The 15030-nt window shown below is 36.3% G+C and overlaps 1 protein-coding gene across 2 annotated transcripts in view; it reads right to left on the minus strand.

Moving 5' to 3' along the window:
• Positions 1–15030, minus strand: part of LOC114726084 (twinkle homolog protein, chloroplastic/mitochondrial) — a 41448-nt gene that overhangs the window by 10795 nt on the left and 15623 nt on the right. For both annotated transcript variants that reach the window (XR_003738478.1, XM_028912649.1), the window contains exons 12-14: positions 10234–10294; positions 8165–8347; positions 7137–7268 (exon numbers count right to left, since the gene is read on the minus strand). Coding sequence is in view for 1 of the 2 variants with exons in the window: in XM_028912649.1 (XP_028768482.1) it covers positions 7137–7268; positions 8165–8347; positions 10234–10294 (376 nt within the window). In the remaining variant the exon portion in view is untranslated. The remainder of the gene's footprint in view (positions 1–7136; positions 7269–8164; positions 8348–10233; positions 10295–15030) is intronic.

The following is a 15030-nucleotide window of genomic DNA, read 5'->3' on the forward strand; positions in this document are numbered from 1 at the left end:
GAAAATGTGAGAGGTAATGGTTAGGAAAGCATGGAAAGAAGTGGAAAAATAATTCTTTTCTCATTTCTGAACAATACATTACATCTCAATATATGCACCTTGAAAGAGACGAGAGTAAAGGCTAATAAAGTCTAATAAAAACTAATTAAAACCTAATCAATGCCGATATGCAATCTATACAGTAAATGACAGAATATTCCAACAATCCTCCTCGAGTTTGGATCATAGATATTAATCATGTCCAACTCGCATATACATTCGTCGACTTGGTAGTCCTTTGGTAAGGACATTAGCAACTTGATTCTTTGACAGAACATAGATCAGGCGCGCAATTCCATTTTCAATCTTCTCTTTGATGAAGTGCCTATCTATCTCAACATGTTTTGTTCTATCATGCTGGACGGGATTGTGTGACATTCTCATGGCCGCCTTGCTATCAAAATAGAGCTTGGTAGGCAACTCCGCCTCAACTTGTAGATCATTAAGGAGTTTCTGCATCCACAGCCCCTCACAAATTCCATGTGCTATGGCTCTAAACTCGGCTTCTGCTACACTCTTGGACACCACATTCTGTTTTTTACTCCTCCAAGTTACTAGGTTGCCTCATACAAAGATGCAATACAAGGATGTGGATCTTCTACCCTCAAAAACATCCCCATAAGTGGCATAAGTATATATTCCTACATTAGGTTGTTCGCCTCTTTTGAAAAATAGGCCCTTTCTTGGTGTACCTTTTAAGTTATTCAAAATTCTATAAACAACTCGTAGGCAGGTCTCATTTGGTGAATGCATGTGCTGGCTCACAAAGCTTACTGCAAAGGCAATGTCTGGCCTTGTATGTGACAAGAATATTAATTTTCCCACTAGACTCTAATATCTCTCCTTATCAAGAAGGGTTCCCTCTTCTTCCTCCTCCTTCTCCTCCCCTTCTTCATCATCATTGTTGCTATCTTCTCCCTTCTTATTCTATATGATAATGGGAGCATCAACTAGCTTGCAACCGAGCAATCTGGTCTCTGTCAAGAGATCCAGGATATATTTTCTCTGTGAGATGCATATTCCCTTTCTTGACCTAGCAACTTCCATGCCGAGGAAATAACACATTTGCCCCAAATCTTTCACTTCAAATTTGGAGGCTAAGACTTTCTTCAATCTTTCTATTTCCTCACTATCATCTTTGATTAAGACCATATCATCCACATAGACAAGCAGCATGGCCCTTCTTCCTTTATTGTGTTTAACAAAGAGTGTGATTAGATTGCCCATGCAAATAGTGCTCTTTTCTTAGCACTTTTGAGAATCTGTCGAACCAAGCTCTGGGAGACTACTTCAACCCATAAAGAGATCTCTTTAACTTGTAAACTGTGCTACTTTTTCCCTTGTATTCAAAACCACGAGGTAGGGTCATACAGACTTCTTTTAAGTCACAGTTGAAGAACACATTTTTGATATCTAGTTGGTGAAGTGATCCGTCAAGGTTTGCAACTAATGATAGTAGGACTCTGACTGCATTGAGTTTTGCAATGGGCACAAATGTTTCAATATAATCTATGCCATAGGTTTGAGTAAACCCTTTGGCCACTGTCAAGCCTTGTATTTGTCCAAGAAGCCGTCAACCTTATACTTTGGTATAAAGACTCATTTGCATCCCACAGGCTTCTTTCCTCATGGTAAATCAACAACCTCCCAGATATTATTTCTCTCAAAAGCTCTTATTTCTTTCATAGCAGCCTTCCTTCATTCTGGTGCTTCAACGGCTTCATTGATGTTGCTAGGAATTTATATCTTGTCAAGATTAGTAGCGAAAGCATGAAATCTTGGAGCAAGAGCCTTGTAAGATACAAATCTTTCTATATGATGGTGAGTACAAGAACGAGGTTGCTTCCTCAGAGAAATAGGAAGATCAAGATCAGTGGATTCCCTTACTGAAATATCATGTTCCTTTGAAGACTCCGCATTGGGTGCAATAGAGTTTGATTCTTCTGTCACTCAAACTTTAGGAGCCACCCCTAGTTCTAACTCTCTTGGTGCCTCGAGCATAAGTTGCTTACTATTTTCTGATTTCTTCCTTCATGAGTAGGTTGATCACTCTCCCTATTGTGGTCCTCCTACATCTACCCTTATTTTTAAATTTTCCTCTATTTTTGGCACAAGAAAAGGGACAAGAGGAAGAGAGGAGGAATCGGGTCCTGGCGATAGGTCAAACACGGTGATAAAGAGCGAGAGTAACAGGAGTGAGTTCAATTGGTTCAACTTATGGATCAATTGGTGGTGTATTTGAAGTAGGGTTTTTGCTAGGCTCTATACTTCCCCAAAACTGAAGTTCTTCAATTTCTGGCATAAGAGAGGGGGCAGGAGAAAGAGACAAGGACCCGGGTCCTGATGATGGGTCAAACAATGGTGATAGAGGATCGAGAGTGACAAGAGTGAGTTCAAGTGGTTCAATTGTTGGTGTATCCGAAGCAAGGTTGTTGTCAGGCTCTATACTTTCCTAAGACTGAAGTTCACCCATATTCTCCCCCTGAAATGATGACTTAGGGTAAAACAGTGTATCCCCAAGAAAACAAACATCAAGGCTCACGAATATTCATTTAGAGGCAGGGTCAAAAAACTTGTAGCCCTTTGGAGCTAATGAGTAACCTAGAGAGATACATTTGAAAGCACAAGGCTCAAGTTTGCAGTCTTGATGCAGGTGAACAAATATTGTGCAGCCAAAAACGCGAAAAGGAAAGTGTTGGTCTCAATGTGGGAGGTAGGATAGATACTTTGGAGTTTCTAGAGAGGTGTCTCAAAGGACAGTAAACCGCTTGGCACTCTTCCTATAAGGTGTGTGGCAATAAGGACAGCATCTCGCCAATAATATTTTGGAACATTACAAATGAACATGAAGGCCTGGGCAACCTCTAGAATACATCTATTCTTTCTTTCAGCTAATCTCATTTTATTGGGGTGTATGAGCACATGCACTTTAGTGGATGATGCCATGGTCTTAAAGACATGTGCTCATAGAATGGTTAAAGTATTCAGTGCTATTGTCAGTATGGAGGACTTGGATACTGGAAATGAATTGGTTTCTAATCATGGAATATAACTCTGGAAACACAGATGAAATATCATATCTGTCTTTTCACAGGTACACCCAACAAACACAAACACGGGTATGATCATTGATGAAGGTAATGAACCACTTCTTATGGGTGCAGTTGGCAACTCGAGATGGTCCCCACAAGTCATTGTGTATGGTTATGAAAGGATTGGTAGGAATATACGACTATACGTCACTTTAGTATAGGAGGATTAGTGATGTTTTGTAAGTTCACAAACCTCACAATAGGTGGTACCGATATCATAGTTAGGACACGGATTAGGGAACAACTGTTGAAGGTACTGGAAGTTAGGATGACCTATCCTCTTGTGCCATAACATAAAATCATCAATTTTTGAAGTGGATGTGGAATGACTTGCTATGAGTGACAGTGAATTACCCACTTGGCTGACCTTGAAATAGTACAAACCCTCATACTCTTTGGCACTTCTAATTGTCACAGTAGAGAATAGATCCTGAAAAAAAACAATGAGATGCGAGGAATTTAGCAGAACAATAACCAAAATGAGAATGCAATCAAGTTTAAGAACATGTAAGACATTCCAAAACTATGAAGTACGAATACTCCTTTTGCTAGCATCCGACACTAAGGAACCATCTACAATCTTTATTTTGATGTTCCCTGTGCATAGAGTGTAGGTAGTAAACAGCTTATGACACCAAGTCATGTGATCGGATGCTCCCGAATCAACATTCCATCCATTGTGTCACATGACATCTTTAATGCCTAGAGAAAGGTTCCCCTCTTTGCCATTTAACAATGTTAAGGCCTGGCCTAACCTTATTAGACAAGTTGCTTGGTAGTATCTATAATGTCACTCCTATAGCATTAATCAGAAGTGGTGACAGACAAAAGACATGAAGAAAAATCCATAGCACCAAAAAAGTCATAGTACAACATGCAGCACGTATGCATCATACAACATATAACCATAACGCATCACGGGAGTGTTGCCAATCGTGACAAATGGCTGGGCTTGGTCAAAAATTGCTCGCCACCATCGATAGAAGTGATCGCCGACGGTCTTGCCCATCCATGCACCTCCATGCGCTGCTACAAGCTTACTGGTACTGCAGATGTGGTGGCACGTAGGGTCCACATGGGCTACTGTTCCCAGTAATCCTTGGCAGTGAGACTCCATAATGTCTCCACCACCGTGCACACAAATGGCCTAAGGTACTAGACAAGAGCTCTATGATCCGTAACCCATAAACCCTAAGTGTCTGGATTTTGAGCCTAATGCTCTAATACGATGTGAAAAGAATAGAAAAATAATTCTTTTCTCATTTCTGAATGATACATTACATCTCAATATATACACCTTGAAATAGACAAGAGAGTAAGGCTAATAAAGTCTAATAAAAGCTAATTAAAACCTAATCAATGTTGATGTGCAACCTATACAATAAATGACAGAAAGTATTATAGTTAAATCCATATTACAGATTACATGATAGATGCTAACAACACTATTCAGGAAAGAGTATTGAAGACAGAATTTCAATTGCACAAATAGTTTTCATTCCAAGAGACCACATTAAATGGTAGAAATGTTAGGTGATCATAATATCCATATGATGAAGGTTTATGAGCAAAATTTTGATGTGTGCAACATTTTCAAGTCTTACTTTCTCCCAAACTTAACAGTCTCCCTGTCTTCTCAGCACAGTATTAACACCTAGATATCATTTGCTTTGAACCCTAGTTTGACTACTTCCAAGGAAAGAAAAAATTGAATAAGTTTGTCTAGTTTGACAAAAGTCTGATGGCATTTGCTTGTGCCAGTATGCAACTTGTCATGTTTTCCATATCGTGGCTAAATAGCACTTTCCTATTGTTATTGATTTATCGAAGTAATATTTTGATGTATACCAAGAAAGCTGGCTTACATACAAGACATCAACTTTTAACAAATTATGTGGAAGCTAATGATTGCAAACATGGCATCCCAATTGAGAAGACCATACATACCTGTAGCCACCTAACAAAGTACTTATCCGTATCATGTACAAGAAAAAAATGAGGGGAGCATACATAAATGATCTTCTACCTATCTTTCACACTCCATAATAATCATTTGAGTACATGTGAAATACACAAGGCAGTAGCAAAATTACCACACATTTATCACCCAAAAATATTACTGGAAGCAATGAAAACTCCGACCTGAATTGAGATGCCACAATGTAACGACCCCATATCCTCTATGATATATAATATCTAGTAACGGTCTTTATGTTAATAGACTATAGTAAAAAGGTAAGTATTGCCTTTACAATTATAGGAGAGAATGAGACTAATGACGTGCCTAGGTAGAAGGGAATGTATGCCATTTTACCTGCCCTTCTTTTTTGTCAAATAGATATCGATTTTCCTTTGTTCATATCATAAGGTATAAGAGCCTCTCTCCAGCCTATGGCTTCAGACACTCCATTGAATGAACACATCAGCAAATAAGGGCACTATTTGGAGCTTCAAGGTGGTATGCTAGAAACAATGAACACTTGCATAGATTAAGATACTCAAGATATTACTAACCTAAAACAAGCTACTTCTCGTCTTGAGAGATTTACGCACAATATTTCTATTAAGCTATCTTCACTGAGTTATGGTAAGTGACCTGGTTCTGGCAAAAAAGGTTTCTAACATTAATAACTCTCCTCGCATTCCTTCATTTAGGTCCTTCCACGAACTGCAGAATCCCCATACCTCCTCATCTTACTCCATTTACACTTAACAAAGCTGTGCATAGTGTGGGAATGGTTCTGATTTTCAAGGACAGGTGTCACTACCACAAATTTTGATGCCAATTGAGTATTCATCTGGAAGGTCATGCTTTGCAATGACCTCAGACACTTACGAGGCATCAATCATTTCAGGATATTAGTTAGGAAGACTATTTCAAGCAAATGGAGGCTGAGTTCCTAGATGTGGAACAGAATCCCACAGTTACTATCAAAAAGCTTCAACAAGGGGGGTGCATCGCTGAATATAAGAAGAAATTTGATGAACTACTTTGAGAATGATATACCGGTGGAGGTGGCACTTAATCTTTCCATCAAAAGCAAGTGTGCAGATGCACATTGCTTTGTCATTAGGGTTAAAGTGCAAGTTCGCCCTGAAAGTTTTCACTCAAATGCTTTGGGCATTTGAAAGTTTTATTTGAGAGCAAAAGTGCTATAGAAATTTAAAATTATAGCAATATTGTCCCTTACCATCAAAAAACTAATGCTGACCGTTAATGACATTGACCAATAATATTTCCAACGGCAAGGGACAATATTACTACGATTTTAAACTTTCAACGCAAATTTGCCCCAAAATAAAAAATTCTAGATACCGAGAGCCCCTGAGTGAAAACTTTCAGGGCAAACTTACACCTTGACTCTTGTCATTAACTTTTGCTCCTTCAACACTAGCCAACACCACTTGTATGCCTCGAATGCAAGAGGACACCATCCCGCATAGCACCATCAAGCTAATACTATCCTTGGGAACAAGGATCCCCCCCCCCCCAAAAGCCGGGTAGGGAGGTAGTATATGGGGGGCTTTATGATAAAGGTGAGTATTGCCTTTACAGTTAGAGGAGAGAGGATAAGACTAATAACGTGTCTAGGTAGAAGGGAATATATGCTACTGCACCTATTCTCATTTTTTGTCAAATGAATATCTCCTCTGTTGATATCACTCTATGTCTATCTATCTTTGAAATCGATGCTATCAATTTCAGAGAAACTGAGAGGAATCCTTTCTTGACATCCAACACAGACCTTGAAAGAGTAAACATTTTTCCTTCTAGATGGAAGTTTCTGCATAAAATTCTTAATGTGCTTACAAGAAGATTAAACAGGAAGCATCAACACTGGAATGCCTGATGACCCAACTTAATCAGAATCAGAAGTACCCATATACTGTAGTGTCAAATTGTGTATAATGCTAGTGTCTGAGATGTGCCAGAGATACTAACACAACTTCATGGAAGTGTTTATGCTTCAAAGCAATGCGAAAGTCAAGCATGAACTAGCTCACCCTGTTCTCCATAGAGCAAAGTGCAAATTTCCAACCAGCAATTTGATTGAGATTACACAAAAGAGCATCAATCCACTCACTCTTCCCTGAATTGGGGACCCCTGTTACGATAGTTAACTCCCCTGGCACAACCTGATAAAAATAATACAGAAATACAGCAAAACAGAAGCATCCATCACCACTCAATAGAAAGGGTTTTATCATTATTTACCTACTTTCAATTGATAACCATTATCTTTATTAAAAAAATATCTTAAAATTAGACCAAATAACTAAGCATAAAACAGTGATGCCTAATGTGCTTCATGCAATTTCAGATCTGGAACCACGACCACTATTTTAGCAATCTGACATTTGTAATACTTGACTTAATTCCTTTTACATGCATCCAAGATTGTGTTGAGTCTTCAAAGTACTTGTTAAAGATGTATCTTATGATTAACTGCCCAATAAATTATACACTATACAACATCATGACTATTGAAAATCATAAAATATTTGTTTCTTTTATTACACCAGATGGCAAGAAACAAGAGCAGTGCAGGCTGTGCGGCAAACCAAGGAAATGTCAAGGGCATAAAAGCAATGTCATATGCAAATGCAAAATATAGGGAAGCAATGGGTTAGTCATGAAGAATTTCGTTATGAGGATTACAAACATTTGAGCATAGTTTCTGTTCATATTGTAAATTCTTCAAACTTAAAAAATGGCTAGAAACCCATGAGTTTCCATTGTTTTTTGTAATTAAATTTAAGCTTCTTTTGCTTACCATATCATGATTTTTGTTTAAATTACTTTTTTTAATACCTGGAAACCTAAATGCACACTTCTCTGCCAACAAACTGAATGTACATTTAAAACAATTTAGCTCAGTAATCATTTCATTCACACCATATGGGACAACCTACAATTAGTAAGAGACTATTTGTCGTGTATTTTATTCAATAAATAGTTGGCAAGTCAGATTTATCAATCTAAAAAATTAAAGCCATAACAATGATAGAGAAACGCAATAAATTCCCATTACATTGTATAAATCATCAAGATTACTCCACCCTGTTGAGATACCAAATTCGTAACCTAAGGTTCGATGATAATATGCATCAATCTCATCAAAGAAGTCCCTGAAGTTAAACAATCCACGTATTGGATATAATTCTGCATTCTCAATTGTTTCCCTCAGTGCATCAGCACCTAAATACATGAGAACCTGTGAATAAATCATTAAATATAAGGTTGGTACATTGATCATTGAGCAAATTACAGACAAACAACTTCAAATGGCTCTTCGTGACAAGTTAGCTAGATCCAGATAATATATGTAGATCAGAGTGTATGAGTGCGTAAACAAAGCTTTGTGAAATGCAGTAACTCGTGCAAAGCATAGTTTCAGTTTTGTCCTATGTTTGGATTGAGAAGAATGGATGCGACAAGTAGTTAAATCTCGATCTTGACAATTTCTTCTGGTTAGATCATGAAAAGACAAGACAGACAAATAGTGAAAGAATAATCCATTTCTGTTCTATGCATTATTCAGTATATTTACTATACATATAGCCACAGGAGAACAGAACATCATGCAGAAATTCAAGGTTTAATTTCATCTCTAACTTTATTAGCATTAGATATTATAGATATTATTAGTAGTTGAATTGAATAATTAGGTAATAGCTGATCCAAGGAAATAGGCACAAGGTCAGGGATTCAATCCTTTTTAGTAAAATGTATCCTAGCATTTATTTAATAATCTCCTAGTATTATCATTAGACTGAAATTTTGCCTCAAATTTGCCATGGAAGAGCTTGTCACTCATTTATTAGTCATCAGAACGAATTTATTTAGTAATCTCCTAGTGTGAATCTTATTTTATGTGGCTTCTCTGATGAGGATGGGGTTGCATGCCTTGATGACAGGAAAAGAATTGGAGGATATAGAGATTTCTCGAATGTCATAGTAATGGCTTGGTCATTCAAGAATCTAAAGATTGTGGCTCAGTCTAGCACAGGATCAAAATATCACAATTCCGCACATTTGGCTGAAAAATTACCCTGGTTGTGGTCTTCATTTTGGTAAAATTGGCCTGTGTTTGAATCAATCATCCACGATATGGTGCTATGGGGCAACATTTTTAGTGCTACAGCTCTTGCTGCAAATCCAATGCACGCAAGGACTAACCACATTGAATTAGATGTGCATTATGTGTAGAGCAGGGCTTTGCCCACAAAAACCAAAAAAAAAAAAAAAAAAGATGTGTGGAACAGGGAGCTAGACAAAAATACTCACTGAATATGTTTCTTAGCCTGACAGCCCATATATTCATTAAAACACGGTCTCATGCATCTAAAGGACAAACTAGCAGTCTGCTACACAACCTCTAGTTTCACAAGGGGGAGTTGATATAGTTTATATTATGTCATTCATATTGTTCACATTGTCATGTTCCCAGCAGGGAGGGTATATATTCTGTTGTTGTAGAGCCATGTGCGTACAGCTGCTCAGACACATGTATGGTGTGCAGTCAATAAGCATTTACAGAATTCAGCATTAAAGCTTAGGGATAGCCTCACATTGAGAAATCTAATTATTCACTCAGTCCCCATATATTGATTTCCGCTCCTTAAGCTCTCCGAATATTAACCGCTTAATTAGAATAGATGCATAAAAGCATGCATTCTCCAAGGAGCTTTGTTGTATGTTTCTCAGTAAAATGACGAGTTTATAGTTTTCCAGTGATAAAAACATGGTATGCATGGATAAAATAAATGAAACCATACTTTTGCCATGTTTATATTAATGGAAAAATCTATCAAAGATACAAAAATCTGATTCAAGTTTAATCTGAAAATACAAAACTGAATGAAAATAAAGGAAAAATAAAAACAGAAACAACATTAAACCAAACCAAAAGAGATCCTACAAAAATATGCTGCTTTCATAAGGAAAACATCCAAAATCTGACAGGATATGAATATATGTGCTTTTTTGCATTTTCAGCACTAGATTTGTCTGCAGAAAACTTGAAGAAGCATCCATTTACATATCTTTTAATTGATGAGTGCATGTGGTGAAGACCTATGAAACATGCTGACAACTGACCTCATTTGCATCTTTGAAATTAACCGACCCAGATTTCCTTGGCCACTTGACCCGCCAGCATCTGCTAGCACAAAAGAAAATGGAAAGATGTCATGCAATTGTAATTCTGATAGGAGAGAGAAAGAGAGGTGGAGAGGGTAAAGTGAGAGGAACAAAGAAGAGAGACAGAGAAGAATCAAAATGGGCTAGAACTGGATACCGCAATCATTTTATTTACATCATAATCTTTGTTACAAGATAGGGGTTTTCATCTCTTTATAGGCACAAGTGACTATAACGGCTAGTCCCTCACTCTATTTCCCATTCTGGTTTATTAACTAACTCCTTTTCCCTTTTTCTTGTAAAATGACCTTAGCTTTACGCATGGTTATTAAATACTCTTATAACTATCCATTTACATAACGAAAGATTATCCTTCTTTTATATCAGATTTTTTTTTTTTTTTTGGATAACAAAAAGTTATACTCCCTCCAGTCCTCATTATAAGCACCTCATAACAACTTTACAGGAATAAAAGAAGTTAGTTAAAATTGGGCATTTCTTATGAAATATCAAAATTACCATCAACAAAAGTAATCAGTTAGAGAAGTCTGGTTAACCAGAAGGGAAATTTTATAATCAGTTAAAGATAACAGGTGAAAAGAATTAATCCTTTAGATCAAACATGTTAAATCATGAAACGTGCTGGAAAGCCTCATGATAAGGACCGAAAGAAGTATTGTGAACAGAAAAAGGCAAAGTTAGAGGATGAGTCCATGCAAAGCAATAAAGAAAAGCCATGAGAAGACCACCACCCCATAATAAAATTTAAAGACAAACTACTTCGGAGATCCTAGAATTCTTCCACAACAAAATAATCCAAAAATGGTACTCCCTCCATCCCTTTTTATAAGAAACAACCACTATCTCTACCCGGTCCCTATTTATAAGAAACATTTGCAGGATGTCTCAAATTTTCTTGGTTAGCTTCCTATTTTTCCCCCATTAGTTTCTTAATCATCTCATTTCCTGAAACACCATTCTCTTTATTTTAATTATTCCTTATTCTCTCCCTTATACTCCTTCCCCCCCCCCCCCCAAAAAAAAAAAAAAATAAATAAATAAGGGTGTATTTGAGGGGGAAAAACTTACAATTTTTTACATATTTATTGTTTTTAACTGATTTTAACTAACTTTTTCATCCACATGATTTAGTCAGGTGTTTTTAATAAAAAGGGCCGGAGTACTTCAAATTTCAAGAAAAATTGCGTAATTAATTACCAGGATAATAACAGTATACATTGAATTCCCTAATCCTATAACACATTTCCTTAGGCCCAAAGGTCAAAACAAATCCCCTATTCAGCTCGATCGTTGCTCATAGCCTCTCCATAACAACATCTGAAGAAACTTTCCCCAATTATCCTATCTCTATTTGCAACCTCTAGAGATCTCCCATATAAAGACAAAACGGCAGAAGGCAATACAAGCCAAAAGTTCCAAAATGTAAGTATGGTGCGCTGAATGTGTGTTTATTCATGATGAAACAGTGTGCATATAGGGGAGTAGAGATCGCACAGAATCAGGGTAGATCTCCCTCAATAATAATCAGGTAAATACAACAAGAAATAATAATCCTAGGATCCCTAAAATTACGGAGGATAAAAACCAATTAGGATAGTGATTCTATCTTGACCGTTGTGACAATAAACTAGGGTTAATTCTTATTTGGCCTAGTGATGACAACCCACTTCCAACACTCCCCCTCAAGCTGGAGAATAGATATTAAGCATTCCCAGCTTGCTAGTGAGTTCATTTAACTTGCTCTTAACAAGAGGCTTGGTCATCACATCGGCCACCTATTTTCCTGAGGGAATATAGGCTAGATCAATTTCTTTAGCTTCAATCTTCTCTATGATGAAATGCTTATCAATCTCAACATGTTTCATAAGATCATGTTGAACAGGATTGTTTGCAATCTTTAATGCAACCATACTATCACACCACATCTTAATTGGTGTTGTTGCCTCCACATGCAGTTCCTTTAGTAATCAAACAGCCCATATTCCTTCACAAATTCCAAGAGCTGAAGCTCTATATTCAGATTCAGCTGAGCTTCTCGACACAACTGACTGTTTCTTACTACTACAAGTTACTAAATTTTCCCAGACAAAAGTCCAATATCCAGTGGTTGAGCGTCAATCACTAATGGCACCTGCCCAATCTTCATCTTTGTATACTTCAATGCTTGTATCACTTCCTGTGTCAAGTGTTCTTTTGTTCCCATCAGTATAAATTTCTATATTATACTGGTTCCCTTTTGAGAAGAAAAGACCCTTGCCAGGAGTTTTCTTAAGGTATTTAAGAACACGATATACCACTTCCATGTGTTCTTTTTCTAGATTGCTTCCAAACTGACTAACAACCCCCAGTGCATTCCTATTTTATAATATATTTTTATATATAATTAAGGGATTTTAGAATGTTTAAAGGGTTTAAAATGCAGAAAATACTCATATTTTGAATTAAAAAAATTATATAAATTAATTGCCTAAAAGTATATTTTTTATTATATTTTCATAATTTTCCTTTTGAAAGGTATCTTTGCTTTGATTTCCGGAAATATTCTGTCAAGCAAAACATAAAACCCATAGAAACTACATTTGTGGTAGCCACTTGGCATTAAAAGAGAATTTCCCAATTATCTAATTGAAAATTATCTAGCCACAATATCTCATCTTTTACTATAAATTAAAGAGCTTGAATAATTAATTTCGCTTCTGGATAATTCCCTTATCGAATTTTAAATTCGAATGAATATTTTATTCATTTATCCATTATCCATTTAACTTTCCAAATATCTATATTATCATCTTTATCCTCTTTCTAAACCCAAAACCCCAGTTCATCCTACCACCATATCTTTATTTAAGTTTGAAATATTATCCTTTTTTTCAATATCATTTAAATTCAAAAGCTCTTTTACTTTAGTTGTCATGAAGATCACACCAAATTAAGACCATTCAAGTTCAAAGTTCCATTAAGATTATAAGATAAAAGAAGATAAAAAATCAAGCTAGAAGTCTCAAGGGTTTCCTCATCCAACTAGGACAGATTGAAGAGCTATAAAAGGAGATCAAAGGAGCCTTGAAGAAGCAACGAAGCCATCTACACTATATAAGTACAAGCATACACTTGGCTTCCTCTTGTGTCTGGTTGTTTAACTGTCTTCTTTTTATTATTTTCTTTTTATCATTATGGTGTCATCTAGCCATATGTGGCTAGTCCTCTTTGTTCATGAGGACAAAATGACATGACTTGAGTTTCTGTTTATATTAGGGAGTTTGTTAATTTTCATATTCCAATCCACTAATACGTTGCTTTTATGAATTTTCTAAATTAGGATTTTGATTTCTTTTGTAAACTGATATTTGATTTGGGTTTCAGTTGAACAATTATATTTTGAAACTTTTAATGAATATATTTTCAATTTCTTCATGATTCTATGATGTTGATCTTTATAGATTTCTATTTTCATTTGCATAAGTAGTTCATGCTCTAGGGTTTTAATAGATAACTCTTCAAGGAACAAGATATAATTGTTTAATTGAATTCACAAGCTAGGCAGTTTTTAAATGATTAATTGTAAGATGATTATATTCTAACTCTCTGGCTATAATTATTAATTAATTAATCACAACTTAGATGTTATATAGGGTTTTTTTTTTTGACTTAGTAATTGTTTCTATACAAACTCCTCATCCTTTTGAACCGTGATAACCACCCATCAACATCCTCGGGAAGTACATCATTCTGAAAAAGTCTTTATTCCTTTTGCTTTCTTTTAATTATTATTAGTTCCCTTTTATTTTTCTTAATTTATTTTCCTAAAAAAATCAGTCAATTTTCTTTCCTTCTACTTCTTTCTCTACATCATGTTTTTCTTAATTAAAAAAGTTTTCAAAATTTTAAAGAAACTCCTCATAGCGAGAGACAACCTAGGTTGAGAGCTTACATGACAGGGCGATCAATATATCTGGCCTCGTGTGGGATAAGTAGATTGATTTCCCTTCCAATCCCTGGTATCTCTCCTTGTTTACAGACTTTCCATCAGGGGTGACTTCCAAGTTGCAATTAAGCTCCATTGGAGTTTCTGCAGGCCTGGCTCCAAGCATTTCTATCTCTTCAAGTAGATCTAGAGTATTTCCCCTACAATTCATTGATGCTCTTCGGTGATCTAGCAATTTCTAACCCAAGAAAGTATCTTAGGCTGCCAAGGTCTTTTACCTCAAATTCAGTGGCCAGTAGTCCTTTGAGCTTCCTGATTTTTTCCGGATCATTGCCTGTTAACACTATTACTTTGTTAACTCGATACTCAAAAAATAGTGTGTGATCAACAAGGCATTGTTTATAGCCAAACCCTTGTATAGCACATGTGAATCTTTCAAACCAGGCCCTGGGAGATTATTTCAGACCGTATAGATATTTATGCAATCTACACACTTTGTTCTCATTCTTTGGACCCAATAGTCCCAGAGGTACCTCCATATACACTTACTCTTCCAAGTCTCCACTTAAGAACGCATTTTTGACATCCAACTGGTGCAAGGGCCAGTCTAAATTAGCTACAATAGAAAGAAGCACGTTTATGGTATTAAATTTGGTAACAGGCGCAAATGTCTTTTGATAATCAATCCCATAGGTCTGAGTAAAACCCCCTGCAACTAATCTTGCTTTATACTTATATATACTCCCATCAAGATTGTATTTCTTAGTAAACACCCACTTACTTCTTACAATAAATTTCCCATGAGGCAA

The sequence above is a fragment of the Neltuma alba genome, unplaced genomic scaffold, assembly GCF_004799145.2.
Source record: "Neltuma alba isolate B1F8T4 unplaced genomic scaffold, ASM479914v2 tig00012338_pilon, whole genome shotgun sequence".
NCBI classification, from domain to species: Eukaryota; Viridiplantae; Streptophyta; class Magnoliopsida; order Fabales; family Fabaceae; genus Neltuma; species Neltuma alba.